Here is a 25,621-nt window from a genome sequence, read left to right as displayed (position 1 = left end):
ATTGCAGGCTTACATATGTGTCGTGTGTTATAGTGGCGTGTCATGGGCAAGCGATTCATAGCTTTGAATTCAAACTCACATTTTCTTGAAAGAGAACAATAAATCTGTTTCTTGGCATTTCTTTGGGACAGCGATATTCTCAACAACAAACTATTTTGGTACCAAAGTGAAGTGGTGAACGGGTGAATAAGCCATATATTTGCAAGATAGATTTTAATAAAGTCTTGTACAATAACTCTTGTCTCAATAGTATGAGGAATTCAAATATTAAGTAGTTACTTGTGATCAAGCACGTCTTTGGACCAGAAAATATTCAAATCCAGCACGCAAATAGCTTGATTGAGAGGAAGCTGTGAGTCTTCTTTAGTATTGATGGTTAATACATACCAGCTGAACCCACTCTTGAGCAACTGTTGGTCCCGCCCCCCAGATGTTGTTGAACATGTCCAATGCTTTCATGTCATCTCCGCTGCAAACATGGTCAATCTTTCTGAGATGTCCGCTCTCAATAATCTCCTGTATCTTGTCAGCCAGTTTAGTTCCAATGCCGGGTATTCTATTGGCCTCCTTAAGAAGTGAGAAATAAAGAAGATTGTTACTTGACCACTAATATCTGTAGGATTTGAAACTTTACATGGTGGGAGTTTAATCAGGTGAGGTTTGCGGTAGCACCACGTTAGAAATATCGTTCAAGTAATAAAAATAGTGGCTTCTGATCGAAACGTCGAGTTGAAACCAACGATTCTTTTCAGAACCACCCCAACTCATAAGAGATAGTCATTACATGGTGTTACCGCAAACCTTTCTATATCGTATTTCCACCATGCAAAGTTTCAAATCCTACTTAGTGGCTTCTTATACTCAACACGCAATTTCTGTCAATCAGTGACAATCAGCGTGCTGTAACATACAGTATCTCCTGCAAGGTACAACATGTATGTGGGACTACGGTGTAATGTTTTACAAGGCAGAACCGGTTGTTGACAACCCAATGTTTTGATCAGTATGCTTTGATACAGAGCAGACTGATGGAAACATTGAGTTGTCAACAACAGTTCTTTTCAGAACCAACACTACTTAAAGGCAGTGGAAATTGGTAACTGTCAAAGACTAGCCTTCACAGTTGGTGTATCTCAACATATGCATAAAATAACAAACCTGTGAAAATTTGAGCTCAATCGGTCATCACAAAGTTGCGAGATAACAATGAAAGAAGAAAACACCCTTGTCACACGAAGTTGTGTGCGTTTAGATGGTTGATTTCGAGACCTCAAGTTCTAAACTTGAGGTCTCGAAATCAAATTCGTGGAAAGTGACTTCTTTCTCCAAAACTATGGCACTTCAGAGGGAGCCATTTCTCACAATGTTTTACATTATCAACCTCTCCCCATTACTTGTCACCAAGAAAGGTTTTATGCTAAAAATTATTTTGAGTAATTACCAATAATGCCCACTGCCCTGGAGACTCTTTAAATGAATGGTTGGACATAAAGTGGATTCTTTGACTGTATTATTTTTACTATTATCTATTTGACCTCAACAAATACAATTACATCAATAAAGCACAGTAAAGGAAAGTGAAATAGTGCCTACTGTCACCTAGTGAGCGAAACTAATTAACTATTTATTGTATTAGTATTACCTCCCAGCTGGTGACTTGTTTTGGGTGTTGTTTGAGGGCAGTAATTGCCTTGCGATATCCGAGGGACCTCCAGTGGTCTTTTGTGTTCTGATAGGTCTTCATCAATACCTGTACAAATCCACACAACAAAATAAAGACGAAAAAAGTTGTCAGTAAAGAACATGACAATAACAGTGCAATAATTTGTAAAAAAAATAGCCATTTCGTTCTTTTTTGGCGAGTTGGGGGGTTTGGGGGTTGGGTGGGGTGGGGTTTACAAGCAAGCTCGAGTAGGTTTACACATTCAAACCGGGGACCTATAACAAATGAGAACAATAGATTCCACGTTTCGGTCCAGGTCCACAGTTGAAAACGTGTACAAAACAAATGGGAGCTGTTGCTGAAAAGTTAGTTTATAAAAAAAAGAGGGACAGAAGGAGGTCCACAGTTGTAGGCGTGTACACACTTGTATGAGTTGGTCAGAGTACAAGTTGACCTGTTTCTTATGAAGTCACTCATGACTAAAACTTTTATTATTTTTTTTGCCTGACACCAATTTAAAGACAAATTGTACCTCCAGTTTGTCAGTGATGATTTGGTTGTGATTCCTCTGCTGTGATGAAGATGGTTTGGAGCAGACCCAGTTACCTTTCTGTGGAATGAAGAAAATGTCAAAGAGATTTTTAGCAACATGTGAAATTAATCAAAAAATCAAATTGGGATTTCAATAGCAGTTGGCATTTTATTTGGAATGAAATTTCTATATTTAGGATATATGGCTTGATTTTAAAAGCTGTTAGAGCCTAAAGATGCATAGTCCAATCTTGAATATAACAAAATAGCCATATACAATTTGGTAACTACATGTAAGACTTTAAGTTAAGTTTTTTAATTGAATCACAAGGAACTTGGTTGGATCTTCATATTGTGTATCTCCATGTTACTTGTAACACCACATTTACAAAAATGCTTCAGAGCCTGGATTTTTAATTTGCACAGAGAAATGAATCAAAGAAAACGTTGCTATCTTAGATTTTATGCAGATTGTACCGTACAATTTTTTACAGCTTTGAGTAAAAAGAGAACATGTTCATCAGGTTTTATTTTAACAATTCCTGATTTTAAAGGCAGTGGACATTATTGGTAATTACTCAAAATATTTATTAGCATGAAACCTTACTTGGTGATGAGTAATGGGGAGAGTTTGATGGTATAAAACATTGTGAGAAACAGCTCCCTCTGAAGTAACATAGTTTTCGAGAAAAAAGCAATTTTCCATAAATTTGATTTTGAAACCTCCGATTTAGAATTTTTAGGTCTCGAAATCAAGCACCTGAAAGCACACAACTTTGTGTGACAAGGGTGTTTTTTATTTCATTATTCTCGCAACTGCGACGACCGATCGAGCTCAAATTTTCACAGGTTTATTTTGGCATATGTTGAGATACACCCAGTGCGAAGACTGGTCATTGACAATTACCAATAGTGTCCAGTGTCTTTAAAATATAAAGTTAAAGGAAGTTTAATTTTTGTAAACCCACTGGCAGTTTCTGCGGAGATGTTGATGGTGTAGATGTGTTTGACGTTGAGCTTGTCCCCTCTGATGTCGTCGATACTCTGACCGATACCTCTTGATATTCATCATCATCACTAGGCATGTAGTTACTGTCGTCACTATCGTATCCTCGATCCAAAGTATGTGCTTTAGTTGGGCTTGTCCATTTAGTACCTTGGGATACCGGCATGGAATTAGAAGTTACTTCTTGAAGGTCAGCATTTTTATGAAGTTTTGGGTCTTTATTAGATTGGGTTTCTATGTTTTGTTGTAAAGTTGATGAAGTTACTGTAGAAACAGCTGTAACTTTTATTGCATTGTTCTCCTTTGTAACTGGGAACTTTACTTCATGATCATCAGTTGGAACTATTTTCTTTTCAGAGAGGCAAAGACTCAGCCAACTGGCTTTCAAAACTTTCACTTTTTGCGGAGGTTGCTGTAACTTCAGAATTCTCATTAGTCTATTGCCATCCATCCCTTCGTCAACAATCAAATGAGTGCAACTCTCTTCCTTCCAACCTGTGAGAACTTCGGCACCATACTTTGACATTTGTTTTTGAAAGATGTCACTACGTGCTTTGCCCAGCCCAGCTTGCAAAATGTATGCAGTGATTCCATTCAGAAATTGATGATTGGTTTCGTCTGAATTTAAACTTGGAGTTGCTTTAAGTTGAAGTTTTGAGTGTGGCTCTGTTGACCGACGTTTTGATGTCAAGGAAGTCTTTGATTTTTTAGTTGGACGTGAAATATTTGACAGCTCAGTTGATTCTTCTTGCGGTAAAAACGGGTTACATGACGCCGTTGGTGTTGTTGTTGCTGTCGGTCTCTTCCGTTTACGCACTACCGACGCCTTTGAATCTTCCAAAGAGGCCATTTTAATTTAGCAACATTTATTTCCGGTTTCGGCAGTTCTTACAAGTTACAGTTACACACATTCAATTCATGAGCAGCAAGTCTAGTCTAACAAAGCAGTACTTCTAGAAACTATAATAATAATTAATTGAATAAGGCTCCATAGTTCCTAGAACTTAGAACTTACTTAGAAGTAATAACAAAGCAGCAGCCCAGTTTTAACTCGCACTGTGTCACTGTGTGTGTGTGTTTGTATCTAGTTCCACGCACCATTTGAGTTTCAGTTGTCAATGACAATAGTCTTGTCTTCAGCAATTTCAGTTCTCAAACGTTTTTCCTTGTTGTAGTTTAAGTTCAAGTTGTGTCCGATCTGCACTCTCCCGACCCGAGTCCAATCCAAACAACCAACCCTCACAAAACAAAGTATATCCTGACTTACGGCGTTATCCTGACTTACGGCTGTTGCCGAGTATCACGGGATTCACACCATGTACAAACAAACGAACAAACATGACAAACATTAATTTATTTTACTAAAAAATAAAACAACAACAAACGAGCAAGCACCCTTTTGCAAGGATCCTGCCGAGTACAGTATCCATGGATGTACCAACGTAAACGAAAACGTAAGCAACGATTTAGCATGAACACAGTGGACGTATGTGGGTTTCCTTCCTTAGCCCCTTAGCTAGGTAACAAAATGTGATACAAACTTGACGTGACTCGGAAAACAGAGTTGTCTCTCTGGAGGCTGCCATTTTGTTTTCACAAGGTCAACAAATCCAACCTCGTACTAACTTCCTCATCAATATGCAACATTTTAAAATGTAATAATGACATAATTGGTAGTATTCAGTAAGATTTCAATCATTAAAATATTTTTGAATACAATTTTATCCTATTTTATTGAAAACATAAATTCTTAATATACAATGATCTGAAAGTGCCTTATGTTTGTTGGAATTTTCATTACTCCACAAAAGCAGACGATTAGGCAGCATTTTCTACAGCGAAGATGATGGTGAGTGATGGGTTTATATCCGGATAATCCTTCGAAATCAATGCATTAATAAACATAAAATTTCGGTTTTTGTGTAGTGGCACAGTATTCACTCCTTGTTGTTTCAAAATTATATGGAATTTTGTTTTTAAAGGTCTTGAAATTTCTTAGTATTTTACCAAAGGTGGAACATGTTTCCAGAAGGTTCTATGCACATTCAAACGAGAGTGTAAAGGGTGAACGCTATCACCATGACAAAAAACGAAAGAGGCTATTGATTAGGCTTCAATTTATATTACAATTAGTTGTTTCACTAAAAAAGGCTAGCTTTATTTTGAAGAAGTAAAACATTACTGTTGTTTCTGTTATTGTTAGTGAAATTGAAGTTTATTTTGTAAAGAAAAGACCCCAAATTTCACAAAATAAATACAATAAAAATACAATAAAAATATTCCTGTTGTTGGAAAATATCAATCTTGCCACCACTTTTCACTCATTTTTACCGAAAGGTATACCTCATTTAGATACTAAGTTAATTCATAATAATATAAAGAATGAAAATAGATGATTCCCCAAAACAACTTGATAATAATAATATTATATTTGAGTTAATTTATTCTGATGAAAATAAAGCAAGAACATGCCTAAAATACACACACAACAACACACAATCAACAGGAGCGAAAAGGGCACAGGGAAATAAGATAAACCAAAATAGAACACAAGCTTCAAATCAGTCCGCGCAAAGTGCAGATAAGGCAACGTTGCCTTATTGTGCAACGTTGAGTAGCAGAATTGAGAAACGTTGACGAATTGCACTACTTCAAAGTTGCACTATTCGGCAACTAGGCCTGGGCGAATTATTCGAATATCCGGTTAATGGCGAATAGGTTTTCCTATCCGTAACCGCGAATGCCTTTTTTTTCTTAACCGGATATCCGCATAGGGCGCGAATACCTATTTACAAACCGGATAATTCTGTAATTACAACCGAGTAACCGGATATTCTTTAATATCCGAATATCCGCGGACGTCGGGCGACAACTGATATGAATATTTTGTCTGAATCCTTATGAAACTTCTATTAAGACAGCATAAAACAGCATATATTAAGTATTTAACTATGCTCACCTCCGTGAAGAGTTAAAACAATGACATTTCTGACGTAATTTGTTCAAAGATTACAAAAGTTTTCCTTCACGTAGAGTCAATCACGATCAAAAGAAAAAGCAAATCGCCATCTTTAAATTAGATCCGGTCATTTTTATGAATGAACCGAGTGACACTGTCTAAAACTAATATCAATCCGCCCATAAGATCTCATTCACAAACGAACAGCGCCCTCTAGCGGCAAAAAAAAAATATTTTTAATTTTTTTTTTTAAAATAGCGCCCTCTAGCGGCAAAAAAAACTATTCGAATATCCGGTTATTTTCGGATAGTTGGCCAGCGGTATCCGAATAACAAAAATTCACTATTCGCCCAGCACTATCGGCAACTCTTGCACTCAAACACAAAAAGGGAATCGAAAAAGGCTTTGTTGGAATAGTTAAAATCATATAATAGTATTGTACAGTTCCTTATCCAACTTTCTATCTGTGCAAATCAAAAAGTTATCTGTGCGTTTTCGCGCAAATGGCTTTTGAAAATCATCACTCCACACTTGCCATTCAGGAAAACTGCGACGCCATTTTACTGTGTCAGATCGGTCCTACTAAAAGCCGACAACAAGCCGACAACGCCGACAACAAGTCCAGAGCGCCGACAACACGCCGCCAACAAGTTTTTAATACCTCAAAAATGGCCAATAAACCATATATATATTAGAACTATATGTGTTCTGTAACATAAACATAAATTTAATGGAAAAACTTCACGAAAAGTGTGTATTTTTTAACCAAATAAAAACTTTACTTGCACGGAAAGCGGTCGGACGCCATCTTGGCTTAAAAACCGTGTTTGGACCAGACCATTATGATACGGGTAGATTTAGAACTTGCCAACAACAGAGGGCGGGCTTCATGTGAAGACCTTCACTGCAATTTGCACAGTGCATGACGCCCGCCCTCTACTGCTAAATCTGACTTACCCGCATCATAATGGACTGGTCCAAACACGATTTTAAGCCAAGATGGCGTCCAACCGTTTTCCGTGAAAGTTAAGTTTTTTTCCTGGTTAAAAACTCACACTTTTCGTGAAGTTTTTCCATTAAATGTATATTTATATTACAGAACACACATAGTTCTAATATATCTATGGTTTATTTGCAATTTTTGAGGTATTTAAAACTTGTTGGCGGCTTGTTGGCGGAGCTCTGGACTTGTTGTCGGCGTTGTCGGCTTGTTGTCGGCTTTTAGTAGGACCCTGTCAGATTGTATCCTCGTCCAGCGGTGTTAATTTATCAAGTTTAAAAACCACTCTTATTTTAAAAATAACATATTACAGTTTAAATTAAACTTAATATTTTTTATTGTTAAAATTTAATAAAATAAAAACTTTATTGATGTTAAGTTTTTAAATGTATTGACGTGCCTGACCATTCATGAATTGCGCGAAACATAAACAGATGGCGGGCAACTTGGAAGAGCCTTGTAATAGTAATAACTATTTTAGTAACTTTGCTCCTTGCCTTGGCTGAAGTAGTTTGGATAACAAATTTTGTATGTAGACGAGAATTTCATATTAAAGCAGGGAACCTAAGTAAATATAGTGACAACTTTGGCAAGAGTAGGCCTGTCTATGTCCAAGGGACTGTGGTTTGAAACTTAAGATCGGCCCGATGCCGGAATTTTTCATTTAAGCCAGACAAGTTCGTTGTGGTGGACCCAAAATAGTTTGGAGGTTGAGAGGGGGGGGGGGGGAGATGTGCAGGCGGTTCTCTAACTTAGCCATCCCGGCCCGTCCCATTGACATAATTGATTTAAAACAGTAGATTGCAACCAAATGTAAACAAGTAAAAAGGAAGGTACAGTAAATATTTCGGAAATAAATAATTATTAATTAGTAATTATTTTAATTGTGCAATCTTTGTTAAGTATGGCTACAAATTAAATATCAGTGATATAAAATAATTAATTTTGGTTTGTGCAATCTTTATTAATTAGGGCAGAACTAAACTTGGTATATCCACTTTGCAACAAAAACTATTGGGCACGCCAATCAGCAGGAAGTTCTGTACTAATTAGATGTCCCATTCAACATTCTGAACACACATGGTGGCAACATTTTATTAACTTGGTAAAAGTGTAACATTGTTGTAATTGCTGACTTCAATTTGATTTGAAAATCACATTTTTTGTTAATTTTTAAAGATTTATAAAATGTTTATTTAAGAAGTGTTTTTCACTTTGATGTTTACTAAAGTTGTGCAATCTTGATTAATCATTACCATAAATTAACTTTTTGTGTTTTTGTATGAGACAAATTTTTAATTATTTTTATTTACATTTTTTTAAGTGACCACGCAGTTTGCAATTTGCCATTTTTTATTTTAAATTATTTAATCACTGTCAGTAAATGTTTCTAGAAATAACTTTACTTTAAACACCAGTTATAGTTTATATTTATTATTTATTGCTCTTTCAATGTTAAAAATAAAACCTAGAAAATGTACTCTTTTGAAATACGAGACTTAGAAAAAAGTAAAACATTTGAAAGTTGATAATAATAATATAGGTATTTATAAGCGCCTGAACTAAACAAGAACCAAGCAAAGAAACAAGAAAAACAAAACAACAACATATTAATGTCGAGGCTGACTGAAAAAGTAGGTTTTGAGGTTTTTCTTGAAAATGGCAGTAGAAGATGATTCCCTGACGAGTTTTGGTAACTTGTTCCATTCCTCCAGCCCAGCCAGAGAAAAAGAGTTGGAGCCGGCAGATCAAGAAAGCCTGTGTTCACAGAGAAGGAATTAAATCGTCATTATAAATATAAATACAAAAAAGAACTAATCAACGTTCAGAAATAATTTTATTAAAGAAATGCATTACAATTAAAAACTCAATGTAAATACAGAATATAATTATGAAGCTTAAAAAAATGAATAAATAAACCTTTAATCATGATGCTATTCTCACGTGTAGTATTAGCTCCGCCCCCATACCCCACCCCTCCTCCATGCTCCACCCCACCCCATCCCCAACCAGCCCAACTATCCTAAAACAACAATAAAGATGTTTTATTTTACCCTCAGACCACATAAGCTGATAAGCATTGACAGTATTTCACCTTGTTTTCAACGTAGCTTACATTTTTCTACTTTTACACCGGAAGTTGCATTATTGCGCTACTGGTTGCACAATAAGGCAACGTTGCCTTATCTGCACTTTGCGCGGACTGAAATACTCTCAGTGCACAAAATTATCCAAGCAAAGGAGAGGCCTAGTTGCGATAAGTTAACCCTCCTGCCGATGGCGGAGCCGGAGGGTTACGAAGCATGCTCGAATTGTAAAGGGCAAAATCATGGAAATGGTCTAGTCAGACTTGCTCAATTTTTACCACTTTCAAAAATCATGACACAAATTCTAGGAAGACAAACTTAATCCTCAATCATGTGTCAATGTCTAATTGATTAACACTCAAAAACACGATTGAGAAAATATGTTGAGGAAAAAGGAAAAAAAAAAAGAAACAGTCACTAATTTCCCAGGTTCTATTTTGAACCTGTCACATCGCCATTTTGCGACTTCCCAATGTGTTTACGCTTTATTTTTTAGTCACCAAGCGCTGAACCGCAGGTACCAGCCAATTGAATTGACGACCTGCGGCCGAGTTGGATTAAACCATTATGTAAAAGGGGCGTTACAAGGCGGTGCGGGGGCGCTATATGAGTGAACGGCGGGCATAGTATTTAGTAAACGGACAGCGCACACTAATTTTTGGATGATTGTCAATATCTTTGTCCCCTTTTATATTTTTATACCTGTAGTTTATATTTTTATACCTGTAGTTTATATTTATATATTTTTTTAAATACTGTGTTTTTTATCGTTGATGCACACTGGAAGGCAATTTTCATGTTTGTTTTTACGTGATGTGAATTGAATTGAATTAGGATACTGCTATTTGATTAAAACAATGCGAGAATGTTACACTTGAGAGTAAGCTTACATTGAGGATTACATTACACTCAAAGCGGCCAATTTATGTGTTGGTTGTTCATGAAGAATTGCTGCATTTGCGTTAAATTAACTTTTTCTGATTTTTGAAATTTGTGTCCATAGCAACCACAGATAATCCTCCTGAAGGAGGGCACGGAGGCCTCCCAAGGAAGATCCCAAGTCATCAGTAACATCAATGCTTGTCAAGTAGTAGCAGAGGCCGTCAAGACTACGCTTGGCCCTCGTGGAATGGACAAGCTCATGGTCGACCCAAGAGGTATTTAATTGTCTCAAGTAGTTGTGTAGCTAGATCAATTTTAGTGGTGGCTCTGAATCCATTTTAGTCCACCAAGGGCGAGCGGTTCAACAAAGTCATTCAAGTTTAAAACGTTTAGGTACATGTACCCGGGCCTTCGTTACTGAAGTGCAATCTAGGGGAAATCTGTGCTGGACAGCACAGTAAGCTTAGTCTAGATACTAACTTTAAGTGCTGTTTTTAAATATTTAAAAAAAAAGGTTCAGCATGTTACTTCCTGTAGTAATGGAAACACAAAGAAAGGGAAACAAGGCACAACAAAATATTGATTGCTTCCTGTAACATACTGGAAGAAAAGGATGTTGGTAGGTAGGGGAAAATAGTTAATCTCTAGGATTCCCTGATACATAAAAGGAAAAATAAAGTAAAGTAAAAGGGGGAAAAAGGGATTCAAAGTTTCTTAGTAAAGTTTTATCTTTCTGTCATACAGTAAAATAATTTTTAAAGACATTAAACTCCCTAAAATACACTTATCACAAGTTCCATTGTTTAATTGCTTTGGGAGTAATTGTAGACCTATCCAAATCAAACATTTTGTGACTCTTTTAGGGCGACTCTTCTAGGGTTGAAAACGTTTAGTCATTAACAATTTCTTGCATGTTATTGTCTTGTAGGGAGTGTGACCATCTCCAATGATGGAGCCACAATAGTAAAGCTACTGGATGTTATCCATCCAGCTGCCAAGACACTTGTTGAGATTGCAAAATCACAGGATGCTGAGGTAAGAAACACATTCAAGACAGCTTTAAAGAAGCAAAGGTCACGGTTACATTTTGCTTCTTGCCCTAACCACTTAAAAAATCAAGCCACTTGATGGTGTCCTCATTGAGGTCTTAACAAGGGGAGCAGGAACTCAGAGACCTCGATGAAGTCACTTAATTAACAATTTAATTATTTTTAATGTTCACCTTGGTCCAGAGATCAAACGAAAGAAGAAAACTTACAAATCGGATCCTAGCTTTAGGTGAATTATTTTGACTGTGTACTAAACTAGCTTAAGTCATTCTTTGTTTGGTGGATTGTTTTGGGGTGTTTCCCGCTTTTGTTGTTCTCCCTTTAAAACCACTTCACATCAGTATAAAACAAAAATGGACCTTACACCTAAAACAAAAATTCCAGGTGTACACAAAAACCGTAAAAAACAGTTGTCCACTAGAGAGTGGCTGCTTCATAGTACTCTGGAAATCTAACAAGTTTTGATCTCGACATTTGAGCTCCCAATCCACAATTAAGTCAGCAGAGAAGCCCTCCCATGACTCTCTCTTGCGTTACAATTGTGGTAGAACAAGGACCCATGGTCTTGGTGACCGATCATCCATTGTTCTTATGGGTAGTCAACACTGTTCAGGCCATGGGTTTCTATTTCTGAGAGTTGGCCTATTTCTTTATGCACCTAGTTGTGCCTGTGGAGTAGGCCATAGTTGATGAAATGGACATTTTTTATTACCCCAGTGCATAGAGCAGATGAGCTGGTAAAATGGACATCACATGAGTTATAATTTCAAATTATGTTAAGGTACTTACCTGACATATAATTGGAATTATATGAAGCCGTAGGAGGAGAGACTCACCCTGTATTATGTTCCATTTAATACGGTCTGAACCACCCTTTAAATAAAATGGAAAGTTCCTCCATTCATAAAAATGCAAATGAGCCCATGCCCCAGCACATAAATACCTCTCCAAACCATTGAAGCATGTCTCTTAGTAGGTAAGTGAAGGTAAGTAGCTGGCTGAGGTAGACTCATGGGTGGGCAAGAAGAAGATAATCTGAGATGCAGAGGGAGGGTGTGTGAGTCTCTCCTCCTACGGCTTCATATAATTCCAATTATATGTCAGGTAAGTACCTTAACATAATTTGAAATTATATTTCAGCCTAGTCGTCAGACTCACCCTGTATATTTCAACACTTGACCGAAGCCAGGACAGCTGTCTGGAACTCCGATGTTGTAACATCTCTCCTGTAAAACCTTGTAAAGGTAGACTCTGATGACCAATCTGCAGCTTTCAGGATCTGTGCTGTAGATACCCCTGCTCGAGCAGCTGCCGAGGTGGCTGCTCCCCTAGTAGAATGTGCCCGATAATGAGACACATCTATACCAGATGAAGCCATGATGGTTCTCAACCACCGTGCGATAGTAGCGGACACCACGGCATGAACAGGTTTCACAAATGACAAGAACAGACTGGTAAGTTTGTCCTTACCCTGTCCTCGGGCAGGCTTTGTCCTCTGAAGATATACTTCCAAGGCTTTCACCACACAGAGTTTACTGTCGGGGGGATAATGTGTTAAAGTCACTTTCTTGGCAGTCTTGCTGGCTGCAGAGCACTTCGTTGGTTTCACCAGGGTAAACACAAAAGCTGTTTTTGTTTTTTGCATAAACTGCAAGTCCAAAGCGATTAAGGAAGAACAGCGTCCCGCCGTAACAAGTGCAACCAGCATAGCTGTTTTCAAGGTCAGAAGCCTTAAACTTAGCTCTCTATTCCGAGGGAGTGAAAGGATGTACCGTAGGACCTTCCCGGTATCCCATGTTGTACAATATTTAGGCTGCGGTGGACGAATGTTGAAGATTCCTTTGAAAAATCTTGAGACCAGGGAATGTTGACCAACCGGAGCTCCTTCCACCGGAACATGAGCTGAAGAAATTGCTGATCTATAAACATTGATCGTTCGATATTGTAGTCCTTGCTGGAACAGAATGTGCAAGAACTCGAGGATGTCAGCTAGAGGTGCTCGAACAGGATCAACTTGTCGTTGAACACACCAGCGACTCCATCGGTTCCATGCTGAATTGAACTGGGCATTAGTGCCATGGCGCCAGGATGATAGGATGACGGAGGACACTTGCTGCGAAATACCTCTTGCTGATAAGGATTGCCCGATAGCTTCCATGCGGCTAACTGCAAGGTTTTCCACATTGGATGATATTGGTTGTTGTGACACAACCTCAGTAGCTCCAATTGACGAGGCAATAAGACTGGAGTTCTCACTGTGAGTTCTAACAGACGTGGGTACCAGGGTTGCGTTTTCCACACAGGGGCTATCAGAAGAACTGTGGCCCCTTCTGCAAGGACCTTTTGAAGACATCTTGCGAGAAGTGCGAATGGGGGAAACAAGTAAACCTCTAGGTTTCCCCAGTTGATGGTGAATGCGTCCACTCTCCAGGCTAGAGGGTCGGGTAGCCATGACACGAACTGCGGAAGTTGTGTGTTGAGGCGGGATGCAAACAGATCTATTGACGGGCAGACACCCATTACCCGTGTCACTTTTCTGAAGACTTCGGGAAGAAGGTGCCATTCTGTTCTGTCGTTGAACATGCGAGACAGTTTGTCGGCTTCCGTGTTTTCTACCCCTGGCAGATATTCTGCTGTTAGGGTCATGTGTTTGGCTAAACACCATGTCCAAATCTGTACTGCTAGGCTTGATAGCTCGTGAGAGTGAGTGCCCCCTTTGTGATTGATATACGACAGGGCTGTCATGTTGTCTACCTGCACCCGGATGTGGATGTCCCGTCTCTGACTCACTAAGGACTTGAGGGCATAAAACACTGCCAGCAATTCGAGATGGTTGATGTGTAGAGATTGTTCCTGTAACGACCATCTGCCCTTGCACTGCAGCTTCCCTAGGCAGGCACCCCAACCCTGGAGTGATGCGTCCGTCTGAATTGTCAGATCTGGAGTTGGGTTGAGAAGGGTTTGACCGTTCCACACTCTGATGCAGCTTATCCAAGTTTCCAATTCCACTCGAGAGGCCGGGGAAAGTATCAACTCGGACTCGTACGAGTTTTCTCTGTGTAGGGCAATCACCTTGTCCTGTTGTAGGCTTCGGTAGAACAGCGGTGCCGGAAAGACTGCCTGAATGCTCGAGGATAGGCGGCCGAGTAGTCGTGCAAGATCCCTCACCGTCAACTTTTTTGCTTGAAGAATGCTTAGGCAATGTTCTACAATCTTGTTTACTTTCTCCCCTGGCAGGGCCAAAGTCATTGTAGATGAATTGATGAGGAAACCAAGGTAAGTTAACTGGTGTGATGGGACAAAATGAGACTTGTCGTGATTTATCAAGAAACCCAACTTCTGAAGTAGGTTGGTGGTTATGTTCAAGTTTTCCTTGCATTCCTCTGATGTTTTGCCTAGAATGAGGATGTCGTCTAGGTAAAACACACATCGAATTCCCCTCTGACGTAGATGTGCAGCGACTGGTTTGAGAACTTTCGTAAACGTTCTTGGAGCGCTTGATAGGCCGAAGGGGAGACAAGCAAACTGAAACAGACTGTCTTTCCAACGGAAACGGAGGTATTTGCGATGTTCCATGTGAATAGGAACCATGAGGTAGGCGTCCTTTAGGTCGATTGAGCCCAAGAAGTCGTCTTGATTTAACAAATCCTTTACTAGGTTTATTCCTTCCATCTTGAAGTGTTGATAAAGCACAAACTTGTTTAGCGGACGAAGATTTATGATCGGCCGAAGCTCTCCTGATTTCTTTGGAATTAAAAACAGAGAGGAAATGAATTGGCCCTCCACTGGAACTTCCAGTGTGATGGCTTTTTTCTTCAATAACTTTTGAACTTCTGCTTGCACTAACTCTACTTGAGGTGCGGAGTCCATACGATTGGCAGGTACTCTTTCCTGCAACTGAAACGGTGGACTTATAAATTCTATCTTGTGGCCACAAACTGACTGGAGAATCCAGCTGTCTTGCGTAAGAGTTCTCCAGTGTTGAACAAAAAATACGAGACGACCTGTCTGAGGAAACTGATCTACTTTTTTTATTTGTCATCAGCATTCCGGTTGCCCTTGAATGTGTTGCTACGGGTAGACCATGATGACCTTCCATTCCCATAACTGGTGGAATTGTTGAATGATCGGCCACCTCGAAAAGTACGACCTCCTCTGAATTTTCTCGCGACTGCTGAAGAGTAAGGAGAAAATCTACTCTTTTTTGAAGAAAGAGAAGTCGATCCCGAGGTTCCCTTGACGACCTTTGAGGCTAATTTATTAGCCTTTTCTGCCTCCTCTATATCTTTGACGAGATTACCACCGAAGAAGAAATCCATCGAGGGTGCTTTCTTTTTCAAAGAGTCGAAACGCTTGTCGAGTAGATCGTCAAAGGCATGTTGGCGAGCTACGGCAAGGCTCTGGCTAGCTGATCCCAGCAAGATAAGCGCAGAAGTAACATGTTCCTTCACCATGGTAGCATCGATAGCATCAGGGCACAAGGGGTCCGCTAGAGCATCAAAAAGATGAACCAAGGGGAGGGCAGACTTGAGAACATGGCCATGAGAATCTTTAAGGCGGTCATCTTGTGACACCAAGGAGGATCGAGCTTCTTTAAAGGAAGACTTTACCTGGCTAGGAAGTTCTGGAGCTTTGAAGAATTTTTCTTGCTCTGTAGGGATGAGATTATTTGAAAGTTCTTCTTTAATCTCCTCATGTCCAAGCTTGTTGGTGCGAAGTTGTTCCCACCAAGAAAGAACCTTGTCAGTCACTGGAGTACCGATTGATTTGCAATGCGGGTTGCGGAAGCCATGACTGTCGGATCCGGACGTACCCGAGGCCGAAGCCCCATCAGTATCGGTGATAAAACGATCGGCGGCGTCGGAGTTTGCGGCAGAAACATCGTGACTAACCTGGTCAATAACTCCAGATTCCCAAGCGACGGGGTTCGGAAGAGCTAGGGAAGATGCAGGAGAAGCAGCGGGGTACTGCTGTCGCTGATTTTGTGGCCAATGGGCTGTCAAAGGTTGTCCATATTGTCCGAACATGAACGGATTCATCCCACCGTAAAACGGGTACATGGGCGGCGCCATGTTGGTATACTGCCCTCTAGCGTCAGCAGGAAAATTCCACTGTTGTTGAGCGGTCCCTGCCGTGATGTTTCCGGTTGGAGGGGCAACCCAAGGCGAGGTAAAACCCGTACCGGTGTTTGCAACGAACTGTGCCTGTGGAACTCGAGAAACTCTCGGGGCCATGGACGGAGAATGCCGTTGGGAAGAAGGGCAAGGCGACCCTTTCTCTGGCTCAAGGTTCTGTAACTGTGCCTTTGCACGTTCTCCTCCCGCCCAAGGCAAGGCGGGGTCAGTTTCTTTACTTCGCTCGTCGACCCAAGGCGAGGTCGGAGCAGAAGAAATTGTAGCAGGTTTCTTGTTTTTCTCCCCAGCAGCAGGCGGAGGAGCCGTCTTACTGGATGTTTTTGTTTTCTTGGTCGTGGAAGACATGATGCACAGGAAACGTTGTCAAAACTTCGTTGATAAATGTAGTAAGAAGTAGTAAGGTAACGTACGTAAAACTATAAGGACTAAGAGTGCGTGAATAACACGTGCGCGCAGACCGTACCACTAAGAACAAAGACATGCTTCAATGGTTTGGAGAGGTATTTATGTGCTGGGGCATGGGCTCATTTGCATTTTTATGAATGGAGGAACTTTCCATTTTATTTAAAGGGTGGTTCAGACCGTATTAAATGGAACATAATACAGGGTGAGTCTGACGACTAGGCTGAAATATAATTGCTGTATATTTTGAGAGAAAGTGGTATTGTGGGGTAGGATTTATTATGAAACGCTGATCCAAAGACCTGTTCATAACCCTAACCCTAACCCTAACCCTAAGAAAGTGGTATTGTGGGGTAGGATTTATTATGAAACGCCGATCCAAAGGCCTGTTCAAATTGGTCAGTCCACGACTGCCGAGAAAATGAGAGCAAATGGTGATGATTTTAGACGATTTGCTTCAAAATGATACAAAATTTCATTTTCTTTCAAATGAATCAACACCTGGCAAAACAATTCCACTGGATTATTAGGAATGATATGTACTTTCACTCGAGTAAGGTTTTTTGTAACTTGTAAGTACATTTAAGCTTGGGCGATATCATGATATTATCGAATATCGCGTTATTAATTTGGAAACGATTTCGATATCAGATGGATTTGGTTTTAATCGAAATATCGATATATTGCGATAATCGCGATAATCGCGATATATCGTGATATCGATTAAATATCATGATGTATTTGCTAGCTGAGACATCTTGCACCCCATAGGTTTGGAGTAAAACCAGAAGAATAGGTCATTAGAACACCTCTCTTATGCCATGACTGTCTCTTCTACAACTTTCGCTTGGAGTTTGAAGACTGATGATGTCAAATTTAATTAATCGCGATCATATCGAATATCATGATATATTGTCGGCGATATATCGGGGAAAAAATAAATCGATATCACCCAAGCTTAAGTACATTTTGTTTCATGCAAATAGTGTAAGTTTCTTTTAACTTAAAGGTCACTGGAGCATCAGTCATTTCTTCTAAGTTTGTCTTTATAACTCATTTACCCACAAAGATGACTGATATGGTTTGGGTTTGAATTTTCGTCTGAAATGTTTGATTTACTCAACTATGGAGTTACTATTTAGGCCATAGAACAATACTTATTCCAAACACTTTTTACAAGCATTACCAATTTTTCTTCAGCTTACCCTTCACAAAGGAAACGTCCCGTTAACCAAGCGAGGATGACTCGCCCTTGTAATAGAAATGTCAATGATTGTACAGCAAATGAGCATTGACACCATTCAGTGTCTGAGTGTTGGGTGTTAATTGAAAATAACCTCACGTTGTCATACATCCACAGTGGAATTTAGCAGTGACACCTGTTTCTGTTAAATACTGAACAGCCATTGGGCGAAGAAGCCCCACTGATTGTTCAAGCCAGGTCTCCAGTCACTGCGATCTCACCCAAATGTAGTGATTTAAGTGTTATCTGTATAATTTTTTCTTTTGAGGTTGATTTATTCATTAAAAATATCACTGACAGCCGAGGGTTTGAATTGGAGGCAACAAAATGATGCAAAGAAAGCTAGTCAAAGGGAGACTACGTAGATACTTTGAAGACAATAAAAACAATTTTTTTAGTGAGATCACTGAAAGAAATGGTGGCAGTGTTCTATTTTGGCCAAACGTCAGTTAAAACAAAATACACCTCAAGTGGTCCGGCTTGCTAGTTCATTGTTTAAAGCATCCCTATTAAATATGATTTATGAACAAGAGCAAAAGCTGAAGGGCTAATGAAATGATGAGCTGAAAATTGTTAAAGGTTGTATCGTAAACTTATGTGTGATCTCGGGCTATATATGGCAGTTTTAACGATTAAAGGCTTCTGACTGGCACCTCGAAACAATGATTGACAAAACCACCAACATCAGCTCAGTCGGTAGAGCATTGCCACGTTTATCCAGAGTTTGTTAGTTCAAGTACCCGCAGTACATATTAGTAAATGTTTCTTTGTTCAACCCAAATCACTTAATATCCACCCATTCAGTTTCACATGTGGTTTATGGTTTGACAAATTATAGAAGGTTCTGTCTTACATGTCAGTTTGTAGGAGGAGAACCGATACTAAGGTCCCTGATTTGCTGTGCGTGCATCATTTACAAGACATTTGGGTATGAGTTACAGATGAGTGATAATGACTGTTGCTGCGATGTCATTATGTTATTACGGGCGCGCCTTTAAATGGGTGTGGCTGTCAGCTGGTAATGTGAAACGCACTTACCTTGTAGTGACATCATTATGTTGTAAAACCCCCAAGATGTGATGTTTGACGTTTGCAATTCACTGCATTAATAAGAGCACATTTCCAAAAGCCCTCTAATACAACAAAAGGCTCGGATTTCTGTAAAAACCAAAACAATTCAAGGACCTAAATCTGGTGCGCATTTGTGTGGTATACCTATTATTCCAGTAGGTATGAGCACAGCTCTAATACAACAACCATGATTTAGCAGTTTAGTGTTGCAGGCTCGGATTACACAGACTTAACAATTCCAGAGATTTTAGCCATTTGTTTTAGTTATTAAAATTGATCGAATGGATGTAATTGTTAACTCATCAAAAATATGTTTTTAATAAGGCTTGAAAACTTCCAGCAGGATGAAATTATGTTTGTAATATCCACAAGGGCCCGCCCGATTCTAAAGGACTAGTCTTATTCACCTTAGATACATTTCTGCGTATGTTGCTATACCACCAGCCATCTGCGAGTTAGAAATCATGATGACAAGGTTGAGTCACAATGTCAGATCACTATGAATCCCCAGTGGGAGTGTCATCAGTATTTTAGGGTGATAAGGATGACGCCCCTCTCAGGCCAGCGTGCAATGTCACAGACAGACTCTCCTATATCGTCGTCTCTCCTTGTTGGGGGTTTAACTTGCCCAATGTTGCCCTGTCATTGCTTGGCACTATGTGATTCACAGCGCTGCTCCTAATCAGTGATTAGTACTTCATGAAAAGCAATGATTTCGTCAATCAACACCACCGTGTAGACAACAGGGGAACACAAGGTTAATTAGTTTATAATCGCATTTGAGGGGCAGCAATTGTCTGGTCGGCAAGGATGTACATGTAAACCATAGGGGAAAAAGGAAAAGAAAATTGCTACGTTCATTTTTTTACATGTCATTTGGATTATTGGAATCTGGATATCACAAGATAACGTATTTCAATGTCAAACTGTCACCAGTTGTCCTCAAATACAATGTACATCTGTACATCATGTAGAAACGGTGTACAAATATTGACTCTTTTGATTGCTGTGCAGTAGGTTTAACCATAACGAGAGTTAAAGCACTCAATATTTGATTTATAACATAGTGTATTATTCCTAGACATCTAGGTACCAAGAAGCTGCTTTTGCCATGGGTATAGTACATTGGTTGCCATGCATGCCATGGGATAGACCATCGTTTGCTATGAAATAGTACACCAGTTGATATTGGTTTAGTTCAGCGGTTTCTATGGGAATGATGGAATTATCGCACAAACTTTTTAAAGAAGACAATGAAGCAATTTCAGTTTTAGATGGGTTAAGAAAACCCTAAATAGGGATAACCCACACACTCGGGTAGGGAATGAAAGCACAAGCCACTATGCAAGAATCCAGTCTGGGTACCAAACTTAGGTTCACAGAGGTGAAAGGTAGAGTAAAAACCACATTTCCCATCAATTTCTTTATGTCATCAGGTCGGTGATGGTACCACCACAGTAACGATGCTGGCAGCGGAGTTCCTTAAACAAGTGAAGAGTTACGTGGATGAGAACGTGCACCCACAGGTCATCGTCCGCTCCTACCGCAAGGCCACCCAACTAGCTCTGGACAAGATCCGCGAGATCGCAGTCAAAATAGAGAGCGACAATCCTGAGTGAGTACTCCCGGAAGCCCAGCATTTAATCCCACGCTACCCCTAATCTGTTTAGACCCCTGTTGCACCCCTTGGTTCCTCATTTACAGTTGTCACACGTGGCTATCTGTACTGTTGCCCTGCCGTAATTTAAGTTTGAAATGCACTGTGGCAGATAATACAGAGAAAATTAAGTCTAATGAATGTGTTGATTGACGCATGATGTGCATAGCCTAGCTGTCCACTGTCAACAGCCAGCTAATTGAAGGCAGGGGAAACTCTGAAAATTAAACGTCAACCGTGGAGTTGGTTGACTTGTGTTGGTACATATGTGACAGTGATGTTGACATGTCAATCTAAGGACCAGTGGTAACAATGTCACGGTAACTAAGGACTGGCCGTCAACTTTACAAAGAGTTAGGACTCGTCTTATCTTGAGTTAGGACGAGAGGATTAATCTTAAGGTCTGCATGCTACAGTGCAGGGTTGGGGCTCGTCCTAAGTCATAAGATTAATCCTAAGTTAGGAAGAGTTTGGTGAAATCGACGGCTGTTGTAATAATGTCACGGTAAAGACGTCTGCATTCGGATAGCCAAGCACTGTGTTGTAGCTGTGATGCACACGGTCGCATAATCATGTGGCTAACTATCTGTTTATTTAATGGGCCCGGTGTTTTTGTTTTTTGTTTTTTTCAAATACCCCTCCGTCCCGTCCTGTCCCCCCCCCCCCCCTCCCCTAAAAAAAAGGTGGGGAAACATTTCACTGTCTAGGTGCAGAAGTTAAAAGTATGAACTTAAATGTTTGATCTTCTCTCGTCTCAATACCAAACACTTCCTAGCCTAAGTTGCAAGATCTCAGCATTAATCACTTGCTTAGAATCATGCAGTTTCTACAAGTGCGGTTTGAAATGTCAGTGCATGGATTTGTTATTCTTAAAGGGATGCGGCCCGTTTCGAAAGGCTAGAGAGAACATTTACTTTTAAATTTTTTCAAAATCAATTAAAGTGGTTCGTTGTAAACATGAACTTAGAAATGGTTTTTTTTTTTTTTTTTTTTTTTTTTTTTTAGAAATCCTTTCTCTCATATACAATTTTTCGCAGTCTGTTGTGGAAGATCAAAAAAGGTGTCGGACAGAATGGTGTTGTCACCGAAGTGTAGCACCCTCAAGAGTCTGTTGAATTACGGTATTTTGGAACCGGGCTCCATAGTACCAGCTGTAATGAATACTGGTGAAGCTGTGTATGATATTTATTATAAGTTTTGTTAGTCAGCCGGGAATAAGTGTCTCCAAAAATTCCCACAAGAGATGATGTAACAATGTCGAGCATGTACCTAGTTCGTCGGCTTCATTTGGTCAGATAAAAAAATATAAAACAAAATTACAAGATTTAAAAACCGAAGAGCGGTGATTCACACAGCGCCCTCTCTTCCGTCGCTGATGTTGAGTTCAATGACTGAAGAACTGTTCGCTCTTCGGAACTAAAGCTAGACTCATGCGTTACTGCTAGATTCACTTCGAGAGACGTCACTATACATCATTACTATTACTCTGTCGTTAATTGATGAATGTAGAATGAAAAGGTTCTTGCAACGGCATCCCTCAGATGGACTGATATAACTCCCTCTGGAGTTTGCTGCTGATAGTCGTGACCCACCTTCTAAGGTTCAACTGAAGTTACATGAACTATGATCAAATAAATACCATAACCGCGGGGAGAAATTACTGAGCTGAACACACAACCGCAATGTTACGTGTATTACATAGTAAACATACATCGTTTAAAATGCAACTTGGGTAATACATTTATGTTCACCTCATTTTTTGCTGACCCTTTTTTTATTTTTTATAAGGAAATTGAATTTACAAGTGCAGTTTGAAATGTCAGTGCATGGATTTGTTATTCCTAAAGGGATGCGGCCCGTTTTTCTTTCCTTTGCTTCTCTTAGTAATAAGATGTAGAAAATCGGAATGGATACATTTGTAAGCAAAAACATTGTCTTAAACCAATACATGAGGTTGTAAAGTCCCCCCCCCCCATGGAGTTCCAAATTTGTATGTTTATCTTTAAAGACTTGTCATGTTCATTTCTCCGACGAAGCTGTTGAAAAACGCAGTCTAGGGGAACATTATGGTTATGGTTTACTCCACTAAAAGCCGGTACAGTGTAAATCATGTCCAGAAAGAAACATATGATTGACACTTCTCCGTGAAAATTTGATTGTTAAGACTAAATGAACGGCCCTCCTGAGTTGATAAAAAGTGAAATTATTCTGTCATTGTCCGTCTGTGGTTAATGAAAGACGAGACAAAGTGTGGGGCCATGAATTATTAAAAGATGACAAGACGCGAAGTGACACTGGGCCATGTGTTGACTATCCAAAAAGCCCCCAGAATACTTTGAATCATCCAAGAATTTAATCTGGTATCTGCTGGTTGACGAGGGGGGGGGGGACTACCCCGTGGGGGGAGATGGTCGTTAATCATTTGTCCCGTTTAAAGTCGGTGTCATTTAGATGTTGCCCCCGCTCAACGAAAAAATGTGTTGGTTGGTAGGGTAGATGTTGGGAGACCCTTTTGGTTCTACATGGCTGGTGAAGACTAATGCACTTCAGCTGTTTACAACCCCCCTTCCTTTCAATCTCGCAATGAAAAACGATGTTCTTTTTTTTTCTATGTGATATTGGGTCGTAAATCAATAGGCAGGGTCTTGGCCGTGGCTGCATGTAATTCTTATTGTAATTGGGAGACGACATGCAAGAATTGGCGATTCTCTGTGCCGAGTAATAACCCCGCAGGCACCTTTAGTTGAGTGAGAAGACACAACAGTAATGTGACTGGAAAACTCTGGCGCTGAGTAACTCAGGCTCTTGTGTCGTCATGCTTTAAAGGGCTGTTTTAATCATAGTGATGCTTCATAAGAAGTGACTGGGTTCTGGGGCACAATTTTCATAGAGCTGCACAAAAAGTAGCTAAGCATATTCAAATTTTGCTTACCAAAATATGGGTACAAGCAAGAATGCCATTTCTCATGTATAATCTGTGACTGGTTTCCACTAATTTTTGCTTAGCAAAACAGTTCAAGTAACATTTTCTGCTTTTAAAAGCAGCTGCAAGTTCATATGGAAGGTAAAACTCAAGAAGGTGAGTAGATTATCACCAACTTTCTTGGTTTTACGGTCTTGGTACAACCTGAAATTTAACAGAATTACTATTGGATTTTATTCCAGAGGGGTGTCACACATGGTATTTAGTCAGAATACTGGGTTCAAAAATGTCATCAAATTTTAAAACACTGAGTTCACAATGCGTACTTGCAATACTTTGTAATAGATCGTAACGCCAACTTTACCTCTGGCTAGACTTCAATTATTATTTTATTATGCCATTAACCTCACAGGTTTTGCAGTCTGGCGCACATTTAAACTTGAACTTGTTGAAGATTTATTGGTCTACCCTTCAACTTTTCATTTATAAGTTTCCTCCTACAAGTTCAGCAAGTATAACTACTTAAGATCTTTAAAATTCTTTAATATCTTTCTGGCAATGAAACCCAGGGACCCTCAAGTGCCTAGCACTGTGACCCATGGGCCTGAAGATAGCCGTGTATAGAAGATTATTAAGAAACGTCAGTTTTACAACTGACAGGCTGGGGAAAACCCACAATCAGGAAGGGACTGAAAATCAAAATTCAATATCGTACGCAAGGCTACGATCCGGGATTCGAACCGGGTCCACAGAGGTGAAAGGCAGGGAATTAGTTAAGTTAGAAAGATGAAAATAAAAGTGTTCATTGAGAAGAAAATTGAGGGCAGGTCACAAAAACTATGTTTTCATGACTTGGAGCATGTCATTCTCACTTCAAATCACTCCTAGTGCACTTTTGCGCACACAAGTCTTCACAGTGTCTGTTCAGCATCTGAAGACATTTCCAAGACATCTCAATGTGCGCTTACATCTGACCAGTGTTGCTTAAAGTAAGATTGACTCCCATAGTTAAAAGCACATGTAAACCTGCCACCATCTCCCCAATGACAAGACAACATTGATTTGTGTGTACACATGTGGCACTACGTTGCGCAAGATGCAAGATGTAAACCATAAGGCGTCAGCCCCTCTCACCTCTGTGACCCAGTGGATGATTTGTGGGCCAAGTGAGAAACAAAAGGCTTACCTAAATCACTGTGTCCCCTTCTCACCAGTTCCCCACCCCTAGTGTCTGTGCCCCCAGTGAGTCAGATGGTTGCGTATCAGCAAGCTGTCAGTCGATCAAATGCAGAGCAGCTGTTGGTTATGTACATATGATAGAAGGTACGCGTCTGACATTTTGTAGGGGGGGCTTTGGCAGGTATTGACTGGAGCTGTTTTCATCTGTGTGGTATTAGGTGTCAGGGGAATTGGCGAGAAATTTGTCATAGGATGTCTCTTTCTCGAGAATGTTTCTCGTGAATTGGCTTGAAAATGTTTTTCCATTTCGCTGATTTTAATTTCAGATTAAATGTTGAGAGAGGGGGTTTCTTCCTCTGATGAATTTCGTTGTTGTTTCGTTTCTTTTATAAAAAGTCTCTGCAGAGAATGCTTTTGGAATACTCTCAAATAGTGAGCAAGCGCAATGCAAACTTTGGCTGAACAAAAATTCAAATGATAATTTTTCTCCCCACCCCCCTTTCTAGTGGGTGGTCCCCAGTGATCCAGTCACCACGTAACACATCATATTTCGTTAAAAAACTGATGCATCACAACATGTGTTTGGTATCAACTCGATGTAAGACATCAAGAACTGGATTCCAGTTGCTGGATTCTTTCCCAGATGACTTGTCCAAAATGACAGACGAGTAAGCACTCTTGACCCAAAGCTAGGGTAATGGCACAGTTTTCCTTCTGTCTTTTTTTCTTTTCTTCTTTTCTATTTGAGATGACAAAAAAAAATGCCATCATCAAATCGCCACACATGGTATCCCTCATTTCTTGCCTCGAGTGAGATTTCCTTTTTACAGAGCT

At 39.8% G+C, this 25,621-nt stretch overlaps 3 protein-coding genes across 6 annotated transcripts in view; 1 reads left to right on the top strand and 2 right to left on the bottom strand.

The window, feature by feature from the left end:
• Positions 1 to 4,785, bottom strand: part of LOC139941025 (DNA polymerase lambda-like) — a 35,230-nt gene extending 30,445 nt beyond the window's left edge. For 2 of the 4 annotated variants that reach the window (XM_071937438.1, XM_071937439.1), the window contains exons 1-4: positions 3,163 to 4,785; positions 2,196 to 2,273; positions 1,643 to 1,750; positions 388 to 567 (exon numbers count right to left, since the gene is read on the bottom strand). In XM_071937438.1, the coding sequence (XP_071793539.1) occupies positions 388 to 567; positions 1,643 to 1,750; positions 2,196 to 2,273; positions 3,163 to 4,050 (1,254 nt within the window). In that variant the 5' untranslated portion in view covers positions 4,051 to 4,785. The remainder of the gene's footprint in view (positions 1 to 387; positions 568 to 1,642; positions 1,751 to 2,195; positions 2,274 to 3,162) is intronic. The other 2 variants (XM_071937440.1, XM_071937441.1) reach the window with 2 other exon arrangements.
• A 207-nt stretch (positions 4,786 to 4,992) lies between these two features.
• Positions 4,993 to 25,621, top strand: part of LOC139940515 (T-complex protein 1 subunit eta-like) — a 34,992-nt gene continuing 14,363 nt past the window's right edge. Inside the window, exons 1-4 of the mRNA XM_071936809.1 lie at positions 4,993 to 5,049; positions 10,250 to 10,403; positions 11,057 to 11,163; positions 20,465 to 20,643. Of these exons, the coding sequence (XP_071792910.1) occupies positions 5,044 to 5,049; positions 10,250 to 10,403; positions 11,057 to 11,163; positions 20,465 to 20,643 (446 nt within the window). The 5' untranslated portion in view covers positions 4,993 to 5,043. The remainder of the gene's footprint in view (positions 5,050 to 10,249; positions 10,404 to 11,056; positions 11,164 to 20,464; positions 20,644 to 25,621) is intronic.
• Positions 15,157 to 16,875, bottom strand: LOC139941217 (uncharacterized). Its single transcript, XM_071937677.1, has one exon. It carries the CDS (start codon positions 16,655 to 16,657, stop codon positions 15,209 to 15,211), a length of 1,449 nt encoding a protein of 482 aa, XP_071793778.1. The 5' UTR covers positions 16,658 to 16,875; the 3' UTR covers positions 15,157 to 15,208.

Source organism: Asterias amurensis, chromosome 8 (assembly GCF_032118995.1).
Source record: "Asterias amurensis chromosome 8, ASM3211899v1".
NCBI lineage: Eukaryota > Metazoa > Echinodermata > Asteroidea > Forcipulatida > Asteriidae > Asterias > Asterias amurensis.
The sequence above is the reverse complement of the archived record's forward strand: the minus strand, read 5'-3'. Positions and strand labels throughout refer to the sequence as shown.

What these genes read in the sequence shown, in the direction of transcription:
- LOC139941217 (XM_071937677.1), bottom strand. Translation starts at nt 16,657, where the DNA reads ATGTCTTCCACGACCAAGAAAACAAAAACATCCAGTAAGACGGCTCCT.